At 44.6% G+C, this 26,708-nt stretch overlaps 1 protein-coding gene across 2 annotated transcripts in view; it reads left to right on the top strand.

Annotated features, from left to right (window-relative positions):
* The window catches only part of RPAP1 (RNA polymerase II associated protein 1), a 143,514-nt gene that overhangs the window by 35,500 nt on the left and 81,306 nt on the right, over window positions 1-26,708 (top strand). For both annotated transcript variants that reach the window (XM_077464519.1, XM_077464518.1), the window contains exons 6-7: window positions 17,481-17,645; window positions 26,321-26,506. In XM_077464519.1, coding sequence (XP_077320645.1) covers window positions 17,481-17,645; window positions 26,321-26,506 — 351 coding nt within the window. The remainder of the gene's footprint in view (window positions 1-17,480; window positions 17,646-26,320; window positions 26,507-26,708) is intronic.

The following is a 26,708-nucleotide window of genomic DNA, read 5'->3' as shown; positions in this document are numbered from 1 at the left end:
GCCATATTTGATTTTTCATGAGGACAGAGTGGTGTTACACCCTCGTCCAGGTTTTTTTTTTTTTTTTTAAAACAAAAGTGGTCACCAGGTTTCCACCTGAACCAAGATATTGTCCAAAACCATGTTCCAGGGAAGAAAAGTCACTACATTGTCTTGATGTGGTGAGAGCAGTGAAAATCTATTTAAAGGCAACTGCTCAGATTTGTAAAACCCATGTTTTATTTATTCTGCCAGAGGGTCTTAAAGGACCGGCAGTGTTGAAATCCACTGTCAGTAAGTGGATTCGGCAAGTTATTATTCAAACTTATGACTTAAGGGGTAAGATTCCCCCTTTTCAAGTTAAGGCTCACTCTACCAGGGCGGTTAGTGCTTCTTGGGCAGTACGTCACCAGGCCTCCATGGCTCAGATCTGTAAGGCTGCAACTTGGTCTTCAGTGCATACATTCACAAAATTTTATCAGGTGGATTTAAGGAGGTATGAGGATATCGCATTCGGGTGCAGTGTGCTGCAGGTAGCAGTATAGGTCCCCAAATCTGGGGGTACCCTTCGGGTTGTGTCTCCCTCCCCTCAAGTAGCATTGCTATGGGACGCTCCATTAAATAATTAGGCTCTTTGTCCCATGATGTACAAGAAAAGGCTTTTACAGGTAAGCTGTTATAAAAATCCTATTTGTCTTTTAAAGCAAAACCTCCCACCCATTCCATCACCACCTTGGCCAATCTGTTCCTTGCTTGGATCCTGTCCTAACCCTGACTCCAAGAGAGCTCCATGTTTGGGTGGTGTTGAACCTTACACAGTGTTATTGTCTTTTTCCTTGTCCTCTTTATGGGACACTGTTTGGGCATGGTGATTGATTGCTCAGGCCTGGGCACTGCACCCTGGAAAGTCTTATGGTCCACCATATCCAGAACCAGCTGGTATTTTCAGAGAAGGTGGGAGAAGGAGACTGTCACTTTCCTTTAACATTGGTATTGAGGGGGAGAAACATGGAGATTGGTAATGGTGCACCCTAAACATTACCTGTACAGGCCAGCCACAGAGGAAGGAGGGGTTAATGAACATGTAACCTACAGTGGGAGGTTAACCACTTTCAGACCGGACCATTTTGCTGGTAAATGACCAGAGGTCTTTTTACAATTTGGCACTGCGCTGCTTTAACTGGTAATTGCGCGTTCATGCAATGTTGTACCCAAACAAAATTTGCGTCCTTTTCTTCCCACAAATAGAGCTTTCTTTTGATGGTATTTGATTGCCTCTGCGATTTTTATTTTTTGCGATATAAACGTAAAAAGACCGCAAATTTTGAAAAAAAATGATATTTTCTACTTTTTGTTGTTAGAAAAATCCAATAAACTCAATTTTAGTCATACATTTAGGCCAAAATGTATTCAGCCACATGTCTTTGGTAAAAAAAAAAGTCAATAATTGTATATTTATTGGTTTGCGCAAAAGTTGTCACATCTACAAACTAAGGTACGTTTTCTGGAAATTACGCAGCTTTTAGTTTACGACTGCCTATCTCATTTCTTGAGGTGCTAAAATGGCAGGGCAGTACAAAACCCCCCCAAATGACCCCATTTTGGAAAGTAGACCCCCTAAGGAAATTGATAAGTGGCATGTTGAGCCCATTGAATATTTTATTTTTTTGCCTCAAGCGATTGAATAATGACAAAAAAAAATATTTTTTTGTTTTTACACAAAGTTGTCACTAAATGATATATTGCTCACACATGCTATGGGCATATGTGAAATGACACCCCAAAATAAATTCTGCTGCTTCTCCTGAGTACGGGGATACCACATATGTGGGACTTTTTGGGAGCCTAGCCGCGTACGGGGCCCCGAAAACCAAGCACCGCCTTCAGGCTTTCTAAGGGCGTTACAGTTTTGAAGGCCATAAAATGCCAAGATGGCACAAACCCCCCCCCCAAATGACCCCATTTTGGAAAGTAGACACCCCTAAATTTAGGGGTACACTAGTGAGACTAGGTAATAAATGGCGGGTGCCCTGAAACTATAAAGAAATAACTAACCAACCAGCGTCACCTGTAACAGTTATATGGTGATCACTGGTGAAAGGGTTAACTAGGGGGCAATCAGGGGGCTTTATGCGGTAGTATATGGGGGTCCCTGGCGCTATAAAAAGCTGCGGCGAACCTAAATACCTACCTGCCTAACTAGCGTCACCTGTGACACTAATACAGCGATCAGAAAAACGATCGCTTATTAGGCTGGGTTCACACTGGAGCGATGCGGGAACGCCACGAATCCGCAGCGGGTTCCCGCATTGCATGCCTCCCGGCGGCAGTTCACACTGCCCTATGCGAACTGCTGGGAGTGTCAGTGAAATGTTAATGACACCCCCAGATCAGTTCGCATATCGCAGTGCGATCTGCAAACTCGGATCGCATGGTGTGAACACCCATGCGATCCGATTCTGCTGCGGGCCAAAAAAAGGGTCCCGTGCGAATTTGCGGCGGGTGCGACACGAATTCAGCCATACTATCTGTATGGCTGAACTCGAATCGCACAGAGATCGGATGTGATTTTCACTGCAGTACGGTGCGAATCACATTCGTTCTCATAAACCGCTGCAATGTGAACCCAGCCTTAGTGACACTGGCGACGGGGGGTGATCACGGGGTTAAACCTTTATTGGGGGGGTTAGGGGGGTACCTTAGAACTAAAGGGGGCTAACCCTAACTGCCCTAACAGTTATTACAGTCACAAATGACACCAATGCAAAAAAAAAAAAAAAATTACATTGGTGTCACTGTGACTGGGGGGCAGGGGTAATTGGGGGGGTGATCGGCGGGGGGGGGGGGGGTGTGAGTGTGCCTGGCATGTTCTACTGTGTAGTGTCGTGTTGGTGCAACTCACCGATCCTCTCTCCTCGGTGTCGGAACGAAAAATACCGACATGGAGGAGAGATTACATCACTTCCTCTCCTGTGTTTACATTACAGGAGAGGAAGTGATGTCACGGAGGATTTTCATTCGTCGGGAGCGATCGCGAGGGGGTGGCCATGAATGAATGGCCATCCCCTCATCCGGGATCGCTCCCGAACGAATACCGACCGCCGCAGGCACCGGGCGGGGGCCCGATCGGGCCCCTGACCCGCGGGCAGGCAAGGACGTACATGTAAGCCCTTATGCCTGCCCGTGCCATTCTGTCGACGTACATCGTCGTGCGGCGGTCGGGAAGTGGTTAATGTACAGATGTGCAGTTAAAGGGAGATGAAAGAGTTAATATTCAGGTCACCTCAGAGACAGAATGTTGGTACCATAGACGGCCACTAGGGGGCACATGCTCGCCCACGGGGCTGATGCGAGTGCCTAGCGGTCACTATCACCACAGGGCTCCCGCGAACGCTCGGGGCTCACAGAGAACTGGGAACAGTTTCCGGTTCTCTGGGGGAGAACAGAGAGACCGTCTATTCATACAGAGTATGAATAGCGATCTGTCAGCTCCCCTGCACAGTCCCATCCCCCTTCAGTTAGAACACACAATAGGGCACACTTATCCCCTTCACTGCCCCGTAGTGGTTAACCCCTTCACTGCCCCATAGTGGTTAACCCCTTCACTGCCAGTGACATTTTTACAGTAACCAATGCAATTTTATAGCACTGATAGCTGTAAAAATGACAATGGTCTCAAAAACGTGTCAAAATTGTCTGACGTGTCCGCCATAATGTCGCAGTCCCGATAAAAATTGTAGATCGCCGCCATTACTAGTAAAAAAAAAAGGAATAATTAAAAAGCCATAAAACTATCCACTATTTTTACCAAAAATATGTAGAAGAATATGTATCAGCCTAAACTGAGGAAAAAAAATGTTTTTTTAAATATATTTTTGGGGGATATTTATTATGGCAAAAAGTAAAAAAAAATAGCTTTTTTTTCAAAATTTACGCTCTTTTTTTTTGTTTATAGCGCAAAAAATAAAAACCGCAGAGGTGATCAAATACCACCAAAAGAAAACTATTTGTGGCAAAAAAAAACATTGATTTTGTTGAGCCACATCGTGCGACCATGCAATTGTCAAAGTGTCGCAGTGCCAAATCGCAAAAAGTGCTCTGATCTTTGGGCACTGGTTAAAATGATCCCACAATCACAACCCCTCACCACGAAATCTGTGTTGAATTGCAAATGTTGGAGAACTAATGTGATGAACACACATCTCTTCTCTTCATTGCTATGCCTACTTGCTTCTGTCAGATCTAACTACTGCACCAAATCCAATGCTAGACTGAGAGACCCAGGGATTGTGGGACATGTAGTTTATTCACAGGGTGTGTGTGTTCTAAGACTGCAGACAGAGGTCACAAGTTAACTTGTGCAGTGCCATGCTTCATGTTTGAACATAAACGGAAAGTGTTGACGCCAGGTTGTGAAGATTTACTGTACTACAACCCCTGGCAAAAAAAGAAAAAATGTAATCACCACTTTTGAAAATTTTTTGTTTAATTGTGTAAAAAAACTAACTAATCACAGTCACACCTCAAAACTATTTTCATTTAACATTCCAACCTTCTGGCTTTAAGAAACACTTAAAAAAATAAAGAAAACTGTAGTCAATTGCAACAGTTTTTTCAGATCAAGCAGGGGAAAAAAATGTAATCACGCAATTCTGAGGAAAATATTATGAAATCACAATGTACTTTGCATTTCTAAAACCAACATCTATATCAGATTACATCTGCTAATTAGCCTGCAGTTTAAAAAGGGTGCTTGCACACCTTGGAGAGACGTTCCACCAAACTGATTGACATGAATCATGGTACCAACACGAGAGATATCAGGTGAAACCAAGGAGAGGATTATAATAATCTGGACCAAGTACAAATCAAATGGGAAGGTTGTTAAAGGGAAGCGTACTGGTAGACCAAGGAAGACATCAAAGCGTCAAGATAGAAAACCTAAAGCAATATGCCTTGAAAACAGAAAATGCACATCATAATAAATGAGGAACAAATGTTCAGAAACTGCAGTCAATGCCTGTGACCGTAATGTAAGACATTGCCTAAAGGAAATGCAATTTACATACAGAAAAGCCAAATGAAAACAATCATTAAAGCGGAGTTCCAGGCTTTTTTTTTTTTTTTTTGTTAGTCAATTATTAAAAGTCAGCAGCTACAAAAAGTTTAGCTGCTGAATTTTAATAAACAGACAATTGCCTGTTCCATGGTCCAGCGATACGGCTATACAGAGCCTTGCTCCTATCCTGCGCCTCTCCTCGGCGCCTCCATTGAAACTGCGGGCAACCGGCCGTGACAGCTTGCGGCTTCACGGCCGGGCACGCAATGCGCATGCACAGGTCACGCTGTGTTCTCTCAGTGGACAGGCAAGCTTCTGGGACCTGTCACGTGTCCCAGAACATTTCTGAGAGGGAGAGGCCACCTAGGGTGAGAGGTCCATAGACGGAAGTGGGACAGGAAGTCCCTCTCTAAAGTAGGTACCCCCCCCCCACTTTTGGGTGGAACTCTGCTTTAACCACTTCAATACAGGACATTTATACACCACCCTTCCTTCCCAGACCAATTTTTAGCTTTCACTGCTCTCAAACTTTGAATGCCAATTACTCAGTCATGCAATACTGTACCCAAACAAAAGTTTTATCGTTTTGTTTCTAGGATAAAATTTTGCAAATAAGTAATTTTTGTTCATAAATTTGGGCCAAAATTTATCCTGCTACATCTCTTTGGTAAAAATAACCCAAATTAGTGGATGTTATTTGGTCTCTGTGAAAGTTATAGAGTCTACAAGCTATGGTGCAAATCATTGAAAATTGATCACATCTGATCACACCTGGTGCACTGATGGCCTATCTTGTTTCTTGAGCCCTGAAAAGTACAAATACCCCTTTTTTGAAAGATTGACAGTCAAAGGTATTTAGCAAGAGGCATAGTGAGTTTTTTGAAGTGTCTTTTTTTTTTTCCCCGCAATTCTTGGGAAAATTAAGAATGAATTTATTTTTTTCACAAAACTGTCATAAGTTATCTCTCACACACAGCATATGCATACTTCCAATTACACCCCAAAATACATTCTGCTACTCCCGAGTATGGCGATACAACATGTGTATGACTTTTACACAGTCTGCCCACACAGAGAGGTTCAACATGCAGGGAGCACCATAAGGGGTTCTAGGAGCATAAATTACACCTCTAATTTCCCAATGACCTATTACATTTGTGAAGGCCATGGAGCACCAGGACAGTGGAATTACCCACAAAATGACCCCATTTTGGAAAGCAGACACCACAACGCCTATTCTATGAGGCATAATGAGTCTTTTGACTGGTTCATTTTTTTCCCACAAGTCTTTGGAAAACGTTGAAAGAAAATTTAAAACATTTTTTTTCCCCACAAAGTGGTCAATTTATATGATATTTCTAACTCAAACCATGTATATAGCAAAAATTACACCCCAAAACACATTCTACTACTCCTGAGTATGACAATACCACATGTGTGAGACTTTTACACAGCCTGGCCATATACAGAGGCCCAACATTCAGGGAGCACCGTCGGGTGTTCTTGGAGCATAAATTACACACCTAATTTCCTAATGACCTATTGCATTTTTGAAGGCCCTGGAGCACCAGGACAATGGAATTGCCCACAAAATGTCCCCATTTTGGAAAACAAACACCCCAACTTATATTCTTTGAGGCATGGACTGCCAATGGGTACTTGGTTACTCTGATGGGCTGGAGATAGATACTGGTACTGGGGTACTCAGATGGACTGACAGGTACTGGGGTACTCAAATGGGCTGTGACGGGTGCTCGGTACTCAGATGGACTATGACAGGTACTCAGGTACACGGGTACTCAGATGAACTGTGACAGGTACTCCGATGGGCTGTGACAGGTACTCGGGTACTTGGATATACTGTGACAGGTACTCGGGTACTCAGATATACTGTGGCAGGTACTCCGATGGGCTGTGACAGGTACTCGGGTACTCTGATATACTGTGACAGGTACTCGGGTACTCCGATATACTGTGACAGGTACTCGGGTACTCCGATATACTGTGACAGGTACTCGGGTACTCCGATATACTGTGACAGGTACTCGGGTACTCCGATATACTGTGACAGGTACTCGGGTACTCCGATATACTGTGACAGGTACTCGAGTACTCTGATATACTGTGACAGGTACTCTGTTAACTCCGATATACTGTGACAGGTACTCGGGTACTCCGATATACTGTGACAGGTACTCGGATAACTCCGATATACTGTGACAGGTACTCGGGTACTCCGATATACTGTGACAGGTACTCGGGTACTCCGATATACTGTGACAGGTACTCGGGTACTCAGATGGGCTGTGACAGGTACTCGGCTACTCAAATGGGCTGTGACAGGTACTCGGCTACTCAAATGGGCTGTGACAGGTACTCGGGTACTCGGATGGGCTGTGACAGTGTGGTGTGTACTGTAAGTGGTAACGAGATGATCGGTGTGTGAGGAGAACTTGGTAACATCTTGTTACCGCGGTTTGTTGACATTCTGTGACCGGCTGTAATTGGACACAAATTCACAAGTTTATATTGAGATTTTTAATATTTTTCTTATTCCATCAATTGAAAGAATGTTTGTTGATGATGACTTAATTTTCCAGGATGATGCATCTTGCTTAGGGCAAAAGCCATGAAAATTTTCCTTCAAGAAAGACATACCGTATATACTCGAGTATAGGTCGATCCGAATATAAGCCGAGGCCCCCAATTTACCACAAAAAAAAAGGGAAAACTTATTGACTCGTGTATAAGCCGAGGGTGAGACATGCCTGTCCATCCCTGTGTGTCCGTCCATCCCTGTGTGTCCGTCCATCCCTGTGTGTCCGTCCATCCCTGTGTGTCCAGCCGCCCTGTGTCCTGAGCCTGTGTCCTTCTGCACATATGGCGGCCATGCCAGGATCGCCGCACCTCTTCTCGTCTGTGACAGACGGTGGCCATTCCACTGTTCAAAAGCCGTGCCTCCGTCTGTGATAGGCGGAACACTCAATTTCCCAGCAGTCTGTGTTCCGCCTATCACGGACATCCTCTCATCCTCGTCCGTAGTATGAGGATGAGCGGATGTCCGTGATAGGCGGACCACTGACTGCTGGGAAATTGAGTGTTCCGCCTATCACAGACAGGGAGGCGCGGCTTTTGAATAGTGGAATGGCCGCCGTCTGTCTGCACGACACTCTGATCGGGTAGACAGGCGGCGATGACTCGAGTATAAGCCGCGGGGGGCACTTTCAGCCTAAAAAAAGGGGCTGAAAAAGTCGGCTTATACTCGAGTATATACGGTATAATGTCAACGGCATGGCCTGCAAATAGTTGGACCTTAATCCAATTGAAAATCTATGGTGGAAATTAAACAAAATGGTCCGTGACAAGGCTCCAAACTGCAAAGCTGATCTGGCAACTGCAATAAGAGAAAGTTGGAGCCGGATTAATGAAGAATACAGTTTGTCGATTGCTAAATCCATGCCTCCGAGAATTCAAGCCGTTATAAAAGCCAGAGGTGGTGCAACAAAGTATTAGTGTTTTTCTTTATCGTACATCGTAGGACACAGCGCCTTAAGTGCATTTTAGCTACCTTCAGATGTTGACACTGGCACACCCAATACAGGAAGTTGACTCTGCTACATAACCCCTCCTTCCAGGAGTACCTCAGTTTTTTCCCCAGTGTCTAAAGGTGTTGGCACGAGTGAAGATGTGCTCTGTGGAGCTCCAGGAGGGATCCATGCTGGATTTAAAAAGCCTCCACAACCGGATCCATTCCGCCACTGTGGCTCCAGGATGGTACCCGGCCCTTGCATAGAAGAACAAGGTTTTGCCTGTAACGCTCCTCTTTGAGGGCTGCTCCCTAGGAACCAGGACTCTTTTTGGTTTTTACATTACCTAAAGCTGCCCTGAGGGGTGCTATACATGGTCCAAAGGAGTGGAACCCCTATTTAAAAGGGCCCCAGTCTTTGAAGGTTTAAGCACGCTGCCCGCCGTGATGGGTGAAGTTTGGATCTGTCTGTTTACAGCAGTATCCTGCAGTGATGAAAAGGTAAGAGGAAAGCATAGAAACTGCAAAATCCACCTATGACTTTTCTTTCCATTATATTGTCAAATGCCTTAAAAAATCCTCTAGAGGGAGTAACAGTGTATAGACCTTGTTTAAATCTGTGCTAATACAGCGTGTGTCTCAGCAGCTGGAGGGGGGATTCCTTTCCCCCTAAATGGGGAAACTGAGTGGATGTACATGTTATGTTTAAAAATGCATAACTCTGAAAATCTGATAAAACGGCTGTGTAAATTCCCTTCCCACCTCACCTCTGAGGTGACTCTTGCTAAAGCACAGGAAAGGGCCTGGCACATAGACAATCGGGCTCACACCTGAAAAAGCTTAAAGCTGATACTCTGGGAAACACAGTGTGAAGCAAGGCTTCCACAGGCCACAGAAGCGCTGGTGCACATGAGGAATTTACACAGGCATTTGCAGTACAGGAAAAAACTTATTGTTTAGCATTAGGTCATTCTATGCTAGCACTGTTTTTCCTACTATTGTTCAAATAAATAGAACAGTTCTTGGAGTACCTTTTTGTTTTTTTGTGCCTTACACTATGGCTTCAAGGCTTACTACTAAGGCACCAAAACCACCCCCAGGTACTGGGAACTCCAGACATGCCTCCACATTGTTATCCTTTCCGGAGATACCTGACATGGCAAGCCAGGGTGAGTCATTGGAAGCAATTGGTGGTGCAACTGCTTCTCACACTTCAGCCCCTGTATACATGACTGAAGATGCGTTTTCCTCTGCCCTGCCGGTCTTAGAAGGAAGATTAGCGGTTTTAATCACATCCTCCATTAAAGGGGATAAGAAGTGTGCTAGATCCCTTTCTCCCACTCCAAACCCCTTACCAGGAGAACAGTGGGGACTAAATGAGGTATTACGCTCAAACGATCGGAAAAAACAAACAGATTACTCCTCTGCGGAGGAAACAGTTGAAGTTTTAGCTTCACAATCTGAGGTACAAATCCTTACGGACATGGTTCACTCTACTTTCATGCTACCCCTAACAGAGTCAGCTGAAAATCTGCTTTCCTCTTTGGGTTCCATGAAAACTTCACAACCAGTGCATGCATTTCCAGTCCACATGTTACTAGAGAAGCTTATTTATACCGAATGGAATCATCCGGATAAGCATTTTCTCCCTCCAAAGAGATTCTCAATTCTCTAGCCTATGGAGGAAACGTTCACCAAAAAATGGAAAGTTCCAGCAGTAGATTCTGTGATTTTCCAGTGTGAATAAAAGTTTAACTTGTCCAGTGGACAATGCACAAATGCTAAAGAATCCAACAGATAAAACTTTGGAATTCCTGTTAAAATCCTCTTTTTCCCAAGGCGTCTTTCAGGACAGCACCTGAGAGATAGCGGCGACTCCCTCCTCGTTAGGAAACACCTTCTTCCTCCAGACTTTAAAGGGAGGCGCCTCCCTACCACACCTCAGTTTTTGTGTTTCCTCCGGCCCGGAGGGAACACCTTTTGGGAGGGAGTCCTTTTCTCTTAGGTGTTCCTGAGGGACTGGGCTTCTTTCCCTTTTTTTCCTCCTTAGAGACCCGCTGTCCTCCCGACCTACCCACGCCTCGACAGCGGTAGCAAGCGGGCTCCTCTTCCCCTCTTGTGCTCGGAGAGAGCCGAAGATTCGGTGGCCCGCACGTTCATAGGCGCGGCGGCGCGCGTGTGCCGCCGCCATGTTTTTTTTCGGCGGTCGCGCCGGAAGTGACAGAGCGGGTCATCGGGTCAGCTGAAACATCGTTTCCGGCGTGGACGCAGGGGGGAGGAGGGAGGACAGGTGCTGGTGCCTATTTCCGCTTCCGGTCCGGTGCAGCTGCATTACGTGAGTCTAGAGGCGGTGTATAGCCACAAGTGGATTTCTGCACACACCTGTTATGGAAGATTCAGCGTCTGCAGCGGTGGGGACAGGCACAGGCACCAGCAAAGCCCAGGTAAGAGGCAGCGGTTAAAGTCTGCCTTCTCTCCCCTATTTCCTGGCGTTTGGTCTCGCTCTCTTTTTTTTTTTTGCTTTCCCCCCTGGTGGCAAGGGGCCTGTCTGGGCACTAGAAGCTGACTGGTTTCTTCTCAGTGCACCTGTGTGGTGATCCCTATCAAGGCTGAGACTGGGTCTCACTAAGGGTTCCCTGTTTTTTTTCCCTTTTTTTGTCTTTTTCTTCGTAGGCTAAGAGCTCTGACCCAAAGAAAAGAAGTCCTTCTTGCAGGGCCAAGCTGGGAGAAAATTGGAAGAAAACCCTATGCAGTCCCTGCATTACTTCTTTAGTTAAGGAGGAATCTGCCTCTGTATGTGAGGATCTGGTGGCCTCTGTAAAGAAGGAGCTATACGCCACGATCCAGAATTTTCGTGACTCACTAGCAAATCCGGCTGCTAGTCAGCCTGCCACTTCAGAGTCTTCCCAGGGGTCTCTCTCAATCCCGGTGTTGGAATCTCTGCCTGAAGACCCTTCAGATAGGGAAAAGCAGTCCTCTGCTCTTTCCGTTAAAGATTCGGAAGAGGAGTTGGAGGATTCTGAGGTAGCCCCCTCTAAATTCAAACTGTCCCTTGAAGAGGTCGATGGGCTCCTTAAAGCCATTCATGCTACGCTTGGTTTAAGTGAGGAGAAAAAGGAATTATCACTCCATGACCGCATGTATGCTGGGTTGGATGAGCCTAAGGGCCGAACATTTCCAGTTCATCCGGTCATCTCTGAGGCCATTAGGAAAGAATGGCAGGATCCAGAGAAAAAGCCCTTTTCCTTTTGAGGAGGACCCTGCAGCAGTATGGAACAAGGTGCCCAGACTGGATGCCGCCTTTTCCCAGGTTTCAAGGTCCACGGATCTGTCCTTTGAGGACATGGGAGTTTTGAAAGATCCGATGGACAAACGCATGGATCTTTTGCTCAAGAGATCATGGCAATCAGTTATGAGCAATTTAAAACCAGCAATGGCCACAACGTGTGTAGCCAGAAATTTAGAATACTGGATTAACCAGTTAAAGTCACATATAGCTGCAGATTCCCCTAAACAGGAAATCTTAGATTCTTTTCCTACCCTGATTACGGCAGTGGCTTATGTTGCAGATGCCTCAGCTGAGGCAATTAAGATATCAGCCAGGTCAGCAGCTCTAACTAATGCTGCAAGAAGAGCCTTATGGCTTAAAACCTGGCCTGGTGACTCGGCTTCAAAGAATAAGCTGTGTGGGTTACCCTTTTCAGGGGACTTGCTCTTTGGCCCTGACCTCGATAATATTCTTGACAGGACAGCCGATAAAAAGAGATCCTTTCCGGTCAAAAAGAAAAAGCAGGTACCAAAACATCTTTTTCGACCTCAAAAAACTCAGGATCAGGACAGCAAGTTGCAGGGGAGAAGGAAAAGTTGGTCCGCCCCGAAGCCGAAGGGTAGAGGCGGAATTCTCTTCCGTCCTACACAGGCCGAAAAATCGCAATGACTCGTCTCTGCGGGTGGGCGGAAGACTACAAGAATTTCTTCCGCAGTGGTCAGGGATAACTTCAAATCAGTTTATCCTGACCACTCTCGCGCAGGGTTACTCACTCGAGTTTGTCAACGACCCCCCAAGAAGGTTCCTGATTACCAACACCCCGCGGGACCCAGTAAGGGCCCTGGCCATGAAGTCCTCTCTAGAGGAACTGATGCAACAGGGCGTAGTAGTACAGGTACCCCTGCAAGAACAGCAGGAGGGGTTTTATTCCCATGTTTTCCTAGTAAAGAAACCGACAGGAAAATTTCGTTTGATTCTCAACCTAAAACCTTTAAACGAGTCCATAAGGTACAGGAAGTTCAAAATGGACTCAATTTTTTCGGTCAGAAATCTGTTGACGCCAGGATGTTTTATGGCGTCAGTAGATTTAAAAGACGCATACCTACATGTTCCAATCTCTCCCCAGTCTCAGAAGTTCCTCAGGCTGGCGGTGAGGTTGGGGGGTGTGGTTCGTTATCTCCAGTTCAGGGCCCTACCCTTCGGCCTGTCATCATCTCCCCGAATTTTTACCAAAATAATGGCAGAAGCTTTAGCGCCACTGCGACTTCAGGGAATCGCAGTTATTCCTTATTTAGACGATCTGCCGTTTTTCGCCCCATCCAGCGAGGAATTGCAGACCAATCTAGGCAAAGCTCGCAGCCATCTGGAGGCGTTGGGGTGGATTTTGAACCTCCAAAAGTCGTCCCTAAACCCATCTCAGGAGATTCGGTTTTTAGGGTATCTAATAAATTCGGTGGATCAAAAAATCTTCCTTCCCTTAGACAAAAAGGACAGGATTTCCGGTGCAGTGTCTTTATTATAGACCAGCCAAAATCTGACAGTAAGGCAGGTTATGTCAGCTTTGGGGGTTCTAACTTCAGCAATGCCAGCAGTCCAGTGGGCAAGAATGCATTTCAGGTGTCTGCAGGCTTTCCTTCTAAAATCTTGGGATCACACAGTGGCATCCCTAGAGGCAGAGGTGAGAGTGTCAACCCAGGTAAAAAGGTCCCTATGGTGGTGGAAAAGACAGGATGTCTTATCGGAAGGGTTAGTCTGGGCTTTTCCAGTCGAGAAAAGACTAACAACCGACGCCAGTTCCTGGGGGTGGGGAGCCCATCTAGGAACACGTTTCACTCAGGGGTCCTGGGCCAAAGAGGAGACAATAAGGTCCTCAAACTGGAGGGAGCTCAAGGCGATTGCCTTGGCTCTGGAGTTGTTTGTTCAGGAGCTTCAGTCCCATCACGTCCAGGTCCTAACAGACAATGCCACAGCGGTGGCTTATTTAAACAGACGGGGGTACAAGAAGCAGGTCGCTTCAGGTACTGGCCATGGAGATTCTTCGGTGGGCGGAAAAACGTTTGTTATCCCTATCAGCAGTCCACCTAAAAGGGGATCTAAACAGGTTAGCGGACTTCCTAAGCAGAAACGCTATTCAGGAAGCGGAATGGTCTCTAAACCCGGAGGTATTCACAATGATTGCCGGAAAATGGGGTTTACCAGAGGTGGACCTGTTCGCCTCAAGGGTGAACGCCCAGGTTCCCCAGTTCTTTTCCCTGGACAGTCGCGATGGCTCGCTGGGCACGGATGCGCTAGCTTATCCATGGGAATTTCGTCTTTGCTACGCTTTCCCCCCATTTCAGTTAATCCCGTTAATTTTAAGGAAAATTCAGAGGGAGAAGGTGCCAGTTATTCTAATCACTCCCTTTTGGCCAAAAAGGGCCTGGTTTTCGACAGTGCTAGGTCTGGCAATCAAGCCTTGTTGGCATCTGCCCCTCCGGCACGATCTGTTGTTGCAGGGCCCAGTAAACCATCCAGGAGTGGCCAGCCTGGCCCTCACGACCTGGTTTCTGAAAGGCAGCTCCTTAGGAGCAAGGGGTTTTCCAACCGTTTGATCTCTACCCTTTTGGCAAGTAGGAAAAGGGTTACGGGGGCCATTTATTCTAAGGTTTGGAAGCGTTATAAAACTTGGTGTTTGTCAGCCGCCCAGGTGCCAGGGAGCCTTGTCTCCATCTTGGAGTTTTTACAGGATGGAGCAGACAAGGGACTGGCAGTTAGTACCCTGAAGGTGCAGGTAGCAGCCCTGACAGTGTTCTTAGAAAAATCTGTGGCCTCAGATCCGCTGGTGATCAGATTCTTTAGAGCCCTTAAAAGATCTAGGCCAGCTCCTATTAAGGTTTTTCCTAGATGGGATTTGTCGGTAGTCCTACAGTCTCTAACAAAAGGGCCTTTTGAGCCTCTTGTGGAGGCTTCCCTTAGGTTTCTCACATTAAAAAACGTTTTTCTGATTGTCATTGTCTCTGCACGCAGGATCAGTGAGCTAAATGCTCTGTCAGTTAAAGAACCATATTTTTCCATTTTTCCTGATAGTTATTCTTAAAACAGATGCAAAATTCTTACCGAAGGTAGCTTCAGTTCAGAACCGTATACAGGACATAGTACTGCCAACCTTTTGTATTAACCCTAAAGGAAATAAGGAGACTTTTTTCCATACTTTGGACGTCAGGAGGACTCTGCTGAGTTATTTAGAAAGGACGGAGTCCTTCAGACGTTCAGATTCACTGTTTGTACTCTTCTCAGGAAGAAAAAAGGGTTTTCAAGCTTCTAAAGTTACGTTAGCTAGATGGCTGAAATTAGCTATCTCGGAGGCATATTCCCAGGCAGGATTATCTCCTCCAGCAGAAATTTGTGCACACTCAACCAGGGCTCTGGCGTCTACGTGGGCAGAGAGAGCTGGTGCCACCCCGGAGCAGATCTGCAAGGCGGCGACATGGTCGAGTTTTCACACATTTGTGAAACATTATAGACTGGACCTCACTTCTGCCAGCGATCAGGCGTTTGGCAGAAAGGTCCTGCAAGCTGTTGTCCCGCCCTAAGGGGTAAGTCTCTGTTATCCTCTCAGGTGCTGTCCTGAAAGACGCCTTGGGAAAGACCAAGTTAGACTTACCGGTAACTTGTTTTCCAGAAGTCTTTCAGGACAGCAGACATCCCGCCCTATGGTATTGTATTATGCTACGCTGTGACTAACGTATGTGTTTATGTGTTCCAGCCGGGGCCGGAGGTTCTCTTCTACAACTGAGGTGTGGTAGGGAGGCGCCTCCCTTTAAAGTCTGGAGGAAGAAGGTGTTTCCTAACGAGGAGGGAGGAGTCGCTATCTCTCAGGTGCTGTCCTGAAAGACTTCTGGAAAACAAGTTACCGGTAAGTCTAACTTGGTCTTTCTTTAGCAGGTACTGTTGCTCAGCCTGCAATTGCAGCTATAGGCATTTGTCAGTCCTTAAAAGACCAGTCCTTAAAAGAGCCCTTAACGAGCTCCCTGCACAACAGGTCATTAAGTTGATCGATTTACCAAAAGCATTATGTTTTGCCATAGATGCTATAAAGCATTCTATTCACCAGGCGTCTCGCCTTGCACTTGTGCTAGTACACATGCTAGGACCCTTTGGCTAAAGGGTTTGTCTGCCGAAGCACCCTGCAAAAACCTGCTGTCTAGTTTCCCATTTCATGAGGAGTGACTATATGGCGATAATTTGGATAAATACATCCAGACAATTTCCAGTGGAAAAAGTACTCCTTTGCCAGTCAAAAAGTATAAACATCCTTCATTTAAACAGACTTTCTCTCCTGCGACAAGAGCATCCGCCTGTAGGCAGTGGCGACTGCTTCCACCGTCAGATTCCAGAGGAAAAAATCACAGGGTCAGGCCCAGGCTCAAAGGAAGACCTGGAGCCGCAAAACTATAAAGCAGAATACTAAGACCTCTTAATGGAGAGGCGTCTCCCCTCACCAAGGTAAGGGGAAGAATTCTGCACTTAGCAGAAGTCTGGCAGAGGGAAACTCAGGACAGATGGGCTCTCTACAGTGACGCTAGGATACAAACTAGAGTTTTGGGAGTTTCCACCATTTCACATTCTGGGATCAAACGTTTCCAATGATTCAGGGAAAAGGCAATCCTGTTTCAAGTGAATTTGGCAAGTTATAATTCAAACTTATGATTTAAGAGGTAAGATTCCCCCTATTCAAGTTAAGGCGCATTCTACCAGAGCGGTTAGTGCTTCTTGGGCAGTGCGTCACCAGGCCTCCTTAGCTCAGATCTGCAAGGCCGCAACTTGGTCTTCAGTCCATACATTCACAAAATCTTACCAAGTGGATGTAAGAAGGACTGAGGATATCGTCTTCGGGTGCAGTGTGCTGCAGGCAGCAGTATAAGTCCTCAAGGTCTGGGGGTGCCCTACGGGTTGTCTTCCCTCCCCTCAAGTAGCATTGCTATAGGACGACCCACTAAGTAAATACTTGAGGCTCTGTGTCCTATGATGTACGATAAAGAAAATAGGATTTTTATAACGGCTTACCTATAAAATCCTTTTCTTGGAGTACATCATAGGACACAGAGGGTCCCTCCCCTCTTCTTTTAAGGGGTTTAAGTATATTGAATGAATGAATGAATGACTTGTATAGCACTACCTATGCAAACTTAATCGCCTCAGGGTGCTTTCTTGCCACCGGTGTCCATCTGCAGCTTGGCTACAAAAACTGAGGTGATATTTGGAGGAGGGGTTATATAGGGCAGTCAACTTCCTGTATTGGGTGTGCCAGTATCAACACCTGAAGATAGCTATAACCTACTAAGTAAATACTTATGGCTCTGTGTCCTATGATGTACTCCAAGAAAAGGATTTTACAGGTAAGCTGTTATAAAACTCCTATTTTTATTTATTTTTTGTTAATGTTTGCATAATATTTTCCTCCAAATTTAGTGATTACATATTTGTTTCCCTCTGCTTGATCTGCAAAAAACAGTGTTTCTGAAAGCCAGAAAGTTGGAATGTTAAAGGAAAATAGTTTGGAGGCATGTCTGTGATTATTATTATTATTTTGATTATATATTTTTTATATTATGTCATTTTCTTTAAGAAGGGGATGTTTTATTGTTGGTTAATCTGCTGTGTTACAGGTGAAGGAAGAGAAGAAAAGCCCCGTCTGATTACAGGGGAAGGTCTGCGGAGTTCAGAGAGTAATGGAGAGGCCCAGAGGATCCATGAGGAGAATCTGAAAAAGCTGAAAGCTCTGTCCGAGGATGAGATCCAGAGAGAACGCGAGCGGCTGTTCTCACAACTTGGTAAGTATACAGCTTTATTGGTCAGTGCATATAATCAGCTGGGGAATATGAAATCAATATGCAGAAAACCAACTAGAACAGAGGTTTTTATCCCTTTTTAAGATTACAAATCCCTAGTATGTTGCCCAGAATGTACCCATTGCCATTTCACCAGCCTGTCCAAATTATCATCTTCAAAAGTCTGATTGGGTAACAGAATGACAAAGGATGCCAGCAGGCTTGTTTTACTTTCCATCTGGATAGCTAGGAATGGAGCAACTGAAATTAAATCCTTAGGCCCCTTTCACACGGGACGGATCAGTAATAATCACAGTGTGTGTGTGTGTGTGTCTGATTTTTGAAAGAATTTATTTGCAAATTATGGTGGAAAATAAGTATTTGGCCACCTGCAAATGAGCAGGATTTCTGGCTCTCACAGACCTGCATTTTCAAGAGGCTCCTCTGTCCTCCACTCATTACCTGTATTAATGGCACCTGTTTGAACTTGTTATCAATATAAAAGACACCTGTCCACAACCTCAAACAGTCACACTCCAAACTCCACTATGGTGAAGACCAAAGAGCTGTCGAGGGACACCAGGTACAAAATTGTAGACTTGCACCAGGCTGGGAAGACTGAATCTGCAATAGGCAAGCAGCTTGGTGTGAAGAAATCAACGGTGGGAGCAATAATTAGAAAATGGAAGACATACAAGACCGCTGATAATTTCTCTTGATCTGGAACGCCACGCAAGATCTCACCCTGTGGGGTCAAAATTATCACAAGAACAGTGAGAAAAAATCCCAGAACCACACGGGGGGACCTAGTGAATGACCTGCAGAGAGCTGGGGCCAATGTAACAAAGGCTACCATCAGTAGCACACTACACTGCCAGGGACTCAGATCCTGCAGTGCCAGACGTGTCCCCCTGCTTAAGCCAGTACAAGATATATATATTAAAGTGACATGTATTTATAGTGAAACGCAACAAGCCATTAACACCGCACACAGTAAATGTGAACATAAACAAACCCCAAAAGACAAATAACAAAGGAACCTAACTACTAACTATATACAAAATCCATCTAAAGGACAAGGATAAGGGAATGCAAGGTTGCAAGGAAGGGGAATCTCAACAGGGTACTCAAATAGAAGCAAGGCAGAGACGTACATATTGGATCAAGCTAGGCACAGCCTGCAAGGAAGGGACCAGAATCGTGACGCATCGGGGGAAGGGAGAAGAAGCCTTAAGTAGCCCACAGGCAACTGAACATTAATTAGCCTGATTAAACCAGCCTGCTGGCTCCTGGGTGACACCTGCTGGTGGACACTGGAACTGCAGCAAACAGCCCAGAGCAGGATAATGCCACCAGCAGGCGAACTTAATCCTAACACATTTAATGTATTTAAAAAACGCATTGAGATGTGCTGATATATGGGGGTGAGGTCGTCATCTGTGTTCTGGTCTGCAGTCCCAGTGTATGGCGTTTCCCCTGTCCTATTTCTCCACAGCACTTCCTAGTTCCTTGTGCATCAACCAGTCAAGCTCCTCCTACTGGTTTCGTCACATCTCGTGACTTCCTCTGGGAGATCTGATTCCCAGGGATATTTTCATGACACACTTTGGGCCCCTAGTTGCCAATCGAGCATTGTTTTAAACCATGACCTACCTGAGTATTGTTGCTGACCATGTCCATCCTTTTTTGACTACAGTTTACCCATCTTCTGATGGCTACTTCTAGCAGGATAATGCACCATGTCTCAAAGCTCAAATCGGCTCACCACTGGTTTTTTCGAACAGGACAATGAGTTTGCTGTACTCCAATGGCTTTCCAAGATCTAAAACCAATAGACCACCTTTGGAATGTGGTGGAACTGGAAATTTGCATGGATGTGCAGCCAACAAATCTGCAGCATCTGTGTGAGGCCCATCATGTCTATATGGACTAAAATCTCAGAGGAATGTTTTCAACACCTCCTTGAATCTATGCCATGAAGAATTAAGGCAGTTCTGAAGGCCAAAAGGGGGGTTCAACCAGTCATAATAAGGTGTACCTAAAAATAAATTGACCGGTGAGTGTGTGTATGTATATATGTGTGTGTGTATGTATGTGTATGTGTGTATATATATATATATATATATATATATATATATATATATATATATATATATATATATATATATATATATATATATATATATATATATATATATATATATATATATATATATATATATATAAAAATGTGTGTGTATATGTATGTATGTAAATGTGTGTGTGTATATGTATATATATATATGTATATATATATATATATACAGTGAGTGACTTGTATAGCGCTACCTATGCGAACTGAATCGCCTCAGGGCGCTTTATTGTCCTGACACGCTTACAAACACATACAACATTGACATACACATATTAAGGCCAATTTTTTTTTATTTTTTTTTTAGACAAGGTCTAATTAACCTACCAGCATGTCATTCAAATTCGCTGTCCCCTCAAAATAACTCAACACAGCCATTAATGTCTAAACTACTTGCAACAAAAGTGAGTACACCCCTAAGTGAAAATGTCCAAATTGGGCCCAAAGTGTTAATAATTTGTATGGCCACCATTATTTTCCAGCACTGCCTTAACCCTCTTGGGCATGGAGTTCACCAGAGCTTCACAGGTTGCCACTGGAGTCCTCTTCCACTCATCCATGACGACATCAGCTGGTGGGTGTTGGAGACCTTGCGCTCCTCCACCTTCCATTTGAGGATGCCCCACAGATGCTAAATAGGGTTTAGGTCTGGAGACATGTTTTTCCAGTCCATCACCTTTACCTGCTTCTTTAGCAAGGTAGTGGTCATTTTAGGGGTGTGTTTGGGGTTATGTTGGAATACTGCCCTGCGACCCAGTCTCCAAAGGGAAGGGCTCATGCTCTGCTATAGTATGTCATAGTCCATGTTGGCATTCATGATTCCATCAATGAACTGTAGCTCCCCAGTGCCAGCAGCACTCATGCAGCCTCAGACCATGACACTCCCACCCCCATGCTTGACTGTTAAGGCCCGTACACACGATCTGACTTTTTGACAACAAACATGCAAATGAGCTGTTTTGGAGCAACATCCGACCGTGTGTACGCTCCATCGGACAAACTTTTTCAGGTTTTCATTGGACTTTTGTTGGCTGTGCGAACGGACAAACATTTTGACAACATAAGTCCGATGGAGCAAAGTCCGATCGTGTGTACAGAAAACCATTGGACTTTACAAACACGCATGCTCAGAACCAATGCAAAAGATCAGACAACAATACAGAAGTTGACCAAAGGTGGCACTGGAGTAATTGAACATCCTCTCTTGAAGTGTCGTCAGTATGTTGAAACGTCACTACGTTCGTGTTTGTTGCCTAAAAAGTCAGATTGCGTGTATGCAATACAAACTTACGGCCAACACCCTTTGTACAAAAGTCCATTGGAAAGTTTGTACAAAGTCCGATCGTGTGTATGGGGCTTAAGACACACTTGTCTTTGTACTCCTCACCTGGTTGCCACCACACATGCTTCACACCATTTGAACCAAACAAGTTTATCTTAATCTCATCAGACCTGGGTCCAGTAATCCATGTCCTTAGTCTGCTTGTCTTCAGCAAACTGTTTGCGCACTTTCTTGTGCATCATCTTTAGAAGAATCTTCTTTCTGGAATGACAACCATGCAGATCAATTTGATGCAGTGTACAGCGTATGAACACTGACAGGCTTACCCCCCACCCCTTCAATCTCTGCATGAATGCTGGCAGCACACATCCCAAACACAACCGCTGAGCACATGCAATCAACGTCTTTGGTCAACCATGGCGAGGCCTGTTCTGAGTGGAACCTGTCCTATTAAACCACTGTATGATCTTGGCCACCATGCTGCAGCTCAGTTTCAGGGTTTGGCAATCATCTTATATCCTAGGCCATCTTTATGTAGAGCAACAATTCTTATTTTCAGATCCTCAGAGAGTTCTTTGCCATGAGGTGCCATGTTGAACTTCCAGTATAAGAGAATAGTTTCATAGTTAGGTTGAATAAAGACCCCAGTCCATCCAGTTCAACCTGAGTGAGTGTCTACCCCTATCCCTTTACATTGCACACTCACATTGGATCCCACAATCTAAGGTCCCCATTCACATACTAGGGCCAATTTTGGACAGAAGGCAATTAACCTACCTGCATGTCTTTGGAGTGTGGGAGGAAACCGGAGTACCCAGAGGAAACCCACACAGGCACAGGGAGAACCAGCGACCCTTTTTACTGCCAGGGGAGAGTGCTAACCACTACACCACTGTGCCGCCCTATGAGAATGAGAGTGATAACACCAAATTTAACACACCCGCTCCCCTTTCACACCTGAGACCTTGTAACACTAATGAGTCACATGACATCGGGAAGGGAAAATGGCAAATTGGGCCCAATTTGGACATTGTCACTTAGGGGTGTACTCACTTTTGTTGCCAGCAGTTTAGACATTAATTGGCCGTGTGTTGAGTTATTTTGAGGGGACAGCAAATTTGTTTTAAAAGCTGTACTCTCACGACTTTACATTGTAGTGATACAAAAATTTAAAGCGGAGGTCCACCCTAAAGTGGACCTTCCGCTCATCGGAACCCTCCCCCCCTCCGGCGCCACAATTGTCACCTTTCAGGGGGAGGGGGGTGCAGATACCTGTACAGTACAGGTATCTGGACCCACTACCGGGATAGCTCTCTGCGGAAAGGGGCGTATATTACGCCCCTTTCCGCAAGTGCCCGCCCCTTTCCGCAAGTGCCCCGCTGCCTGCTGGGAAACACACAGATCCCAGAGGCAGCGGGGACCGTCCTTATTGCGCAGCGCAACTCGCGCATGCGCAGTAGGGAACCGGGAAATGAAGCCGAAAGGCTCCATTTCCTGATTCCCATACCCAAGATGGTGGCGGCAGGACCCGAGAGACGATCTAGAGATCGGCTTCGGGTGCCGACATCGCGGGCGCGCTGGACAGGTAAGTGTCACTATTTTAAAAGTCAGCAGCTGCAGTATTTGTAGCTGCTGGCTTTTAAAAAAAAAAAAAAAAAACGCGGAGTCCCGGCGGACTCCCGCTTTAACAAAGATGGAACTGCAACCATCTCACAGTGACATCCAGGCTGTCTACAGAAGTTAACACCTCGACAGGAACATATTCTGATGAGAAGGGTTGAAGAAAATCTCCATGCATGTTCACTGCAGTTAGCTAAAGAAGTAAAAAGCCAAACTGGGGTGATTGTTTCCCGTGACACAATGCGACGCACACGACAGAGGAATGGTATTCATAGGAGTCATCCACGTAAGAAGCCTTTACTAAAGCCCATGCACAAAAAAGCCCACCTACAATTTACCAAGGCCGATGCTGAAAAAGACTACTGGGACTGTACTCTGTAGTGATGAGACCGAGATAAATGTTTTTGGAACTGATGGCTTCAAAACTGTATGGCGTCACAAAGGTGAGGAATACTAAGAAATATGTATGGTGCCTACAGTGATACGTGGTGGTGGCAATGTCCTACTGTATGGGTGTTGGGGAGCTGCATTTCGTTGATGGTATCATGAATTCACAGATCTACTGCTCTATATTGAAAGCGGAGATGCTACCATCTCTACGTGCCCTTGGTTGTTGTGCACTTTTCCAACATGACAATGATCCACAACACACATCTAAGGCCACCGTTGCATTTCTGAAGAAGAACAGGGTGAAAGTGATTCAGTGGCCAAGTACTGTATTTCTCCTGATTTGAACCCAATCAAACACCTATGGGGAATTCAGAAGAGACAAGTTGAGCATTACTCTCTATCCAGCATTTAGGCTCTAAAAGAGGTCATTCTTGAAGAATGGAAAAAGAATAGAAGTTGTAATATGTTGCCAAGTTGTTAATTTTATACCTAGAAGAATTGGTGCTGTACTCCAAAATCATGGAGGTCATATAAAATACTAGATATAGTAGTTTTTTTTGGGGTGTATTCATTTTTGTATCAACTAATTTGAGTAAAACTGAAGATTTGTAATCTAAGTTATTTTATTAACCTTATTTTCATGTAACGAGTGGAGCAAACGTTCTATAAAACTCAGTTTTGTCAAAATAATGGAAATTGTTCTTGTATTCATTGAGATATTGATTAAAATCTTACTTTTCAAAAGAGGTGTACTCATTTATGCTCAGCACTCTGTGTGTATATGTGTGTATATATGTGTGTGTGTGTGTGTGTGTGTGTGTGTATATATATATATATATATATATATATATATATATATATATATAATATATATTATTACACACACACATTTTTCTAAACTGCTGGTTATTTTTTTTTATATTTATCATGTCACTCCCCCAAGAATTTCCTGTAACCATCAGCTCCTGGACACTGTATGGGATTTTCATTGTTTGATTTAGATGAGACCCTCTGAAGATCAGCAGGTTGAAGGAAAAAAAAAAAAGACTTTCCCCATCTACACATTCAAGGTGGATGGGGAAAGAATCCCACTATTGTGCATTTTGACAGAAAGGAGATTTCCCTGCCATCAGAATACACTGAGCAGAAATTTTCCATCTGGATGGTTGTACAGAAGTCAATTGGTAGATTTACTAGAACCACCCTGCATTTTTCAGGTTTTGTTGCCTTACAACCTGGAATTAACATGGATTGTTTGAGGATTTGTATCATTTAATTTACAGAACATGCCCACTACTTTGAAGATTTTTTTAATTTTTTTTTAAATTGGGAAGCAAACAAATAGGACAAAATAACAGAAAAAGTCAATGTTCATAACTATTCACTCCCCTAAAGTCAATACTTTGTAGAGCCACCTTTTGTGGCTATCACAGTTCCAAGTCACTTTGGATAAGTCTCTGTGAGCTTGCCACATCTTACCACTGGGATTTTTGCCCATTCCTCCTTGCAAAAAACTGCTCCGGTTCCTTCAGTGTTGGATGGTTTGCACTTGGGAACAGCAATCTTTAAGTCTGACCACAGATTTTCTATTGGATTGAGGTCTGGGCTTTGACTGCTGAAAAACATCCCCACTGCATGATGCGGCCACCACTATGTTTCACTGTGGGGATGGGGTTATTTGGGTGATGTGATGTGTTGGGTTTGTGCCAGACATATCGTTTAATTTGATGGGCAAATGGTTACATTTTAATCTCTTCAGATCAGAGTACCTTCCTCCGTACATTTTGGGAGTCTCCCACATGCCTTTTTGCCAACTCAAAGCGTGACATTTGTTTGTTTTTTTTGCTGAAACTTATAGCTTTCTTCTCACAACTCTGCCATAAAGCCCAACTCTATAGGTTTAAATGTATAAATAATATTTACTGGTGCTTACACTTCACAGGAACAAAATATCCAGTCTGCTTAAAATACAAATATTACCTAATATTTTTTTTGGACCTTTCTTATTTAATGTCAATGGAAGCATGCTTTCTTTTGGGTCTAAAGCCACACATTTTTTTCTTTAGTCTTGCATAGAGTAGAGAAGAATTGGAAACAATATACTTTTTTTTTTTTTTTTTCTGTGACCCCTTAGGGAGATTGTCTTTCTCTCTTTTTATTTATTTTTTGACGTCCATTGGTGTTCGTTCTCACTAGGAGCAGCATTAGAGAATACTTCTTTCAGTAGTCACACATTTTGTGCTGACAGCTGCCTAAGATGGTGCTTTTCCTTACTTTGGAAGGATTTCTTCTCGCTTCCTGTTGTGTCTACAGGAAACCTGGCAGGGCTATGCCCACTCCTCCTCTGGTCTAAATGAGGGAATACGTATTTGATTTAGGTATACTTTAATTCAATGCAATCTCTTATACTAGTTTAAAATGTTCTTGAAACAGTAAAGCCCTGCTTGTGTGCTGCACTTTCCTCATTCACTAAAGGACTTGTGATGTTGTCTTTGTTTTGGGTGATGTCATAATGAATTTGAGGTTTCATGAGTAAAGGGTTTTATAATGAGAATTCTATTTTATTATCCAACTCATCTTCCAAATATTAGTTAAAGGGGTTGTAAAGGTAAATGTTTTTTCACCTTAATGCATTCTATGCATTAAGGTGAAAAAACATCTGACAGTGCCTGCACCCCCAGCCCCCCTCTTTTACTTACCTCACCCCTCGAAAGTCCCGCGCTCGTCCTCGACTTCCTCTTCACCACTCAGCCTGGCCGCTGATTGGCTGGAGTGGATGGATGGAAAGCAGCGTAGCCATTGGCTCGCGCTGCTGCCAATCACATCCACTGATGCGGAGCGCCAGGGGGCGGGGCCGTGTGATACAGCGAGCGCCTATAGCCGCCGGCTGTATCACGGGAGCGCGCCCGCAGATGCTTCTCACCATGCGAGGGAGCTTGCATGAACGTGAGCATCTGAGGGAGGAAGCAGAGACAGCCGCCGAGGGACCCCAGAAGAGCAGGTTCGGGGCCACTCTGTGCCAAACGAGCTGCACAGTGGAGGTAAGTATAACATGTTTGTTATTTTTTAATCACTTTAGGCAAATTTACAGACTGAATAATTCATGCTAACAGTCTAATATCTCATTAGTAAAAAAAAAAAAAGACCACTGTGTGTCTAATAGATTATGGTTGTCAATGTATTGGCAAAGTAATGCTTGAAGGCGTTCCATTCATGATCATTTCTCTTTTTTTTCCCATGTCCTTTTTCTTTAAGATCCCAAGTTGGTTGCATTCTTGAGATCAAAGGGTAAGGACCCAAACCCCAAGGAGCATTCTAGTGCCAGTGACACAACAGGTGGTCCCCAGACTGTTGGCTATGAATCTTCTAGTTCTGCTGCAATGACACAAGAATCGGTGGAGATTCCTGAAGAGAGAGAAGAAAATCAAACTGCTTTGTCAGGTAATCCTTCACCATCATGACATGACCTCTGCAGAGCTGATCAATAGCACTAAGTAGCGGGTATGAATTCAGCATAAGAGAATGCTTAGGTAATAGACTGTTTCCTGCATTCCTCTGTGTCCTCACTGTAATGGTCTTAATCCTTATTATACCCATAAAAGTTGAACATCTATAATATATTGTTTCTGAACTATATCATTAT

The sequence above is a fragment of the Lithobates pipiens genome, unplaced genomic scaffold, assembly GCF_037356315.1.
Source record: "Lithobates pipiens isolate NorthernLeopardFrog02 unplaced genomic scaffold, aLitPip1_a1.2 Scaffold_30, whole genome shotgun sequence".
Classification (NCBI taxonomy): domain Eukaryota; kingdom Metazoa; phylum Chordata; class Amphibia; order Anura; family Ranidae; genus Lithobates; species Lithobates pipiens.
Note: the sequence above shows the minus strand (reverse complement) of the source record. Positions and strands in the feature narration are given on the sequence as shown.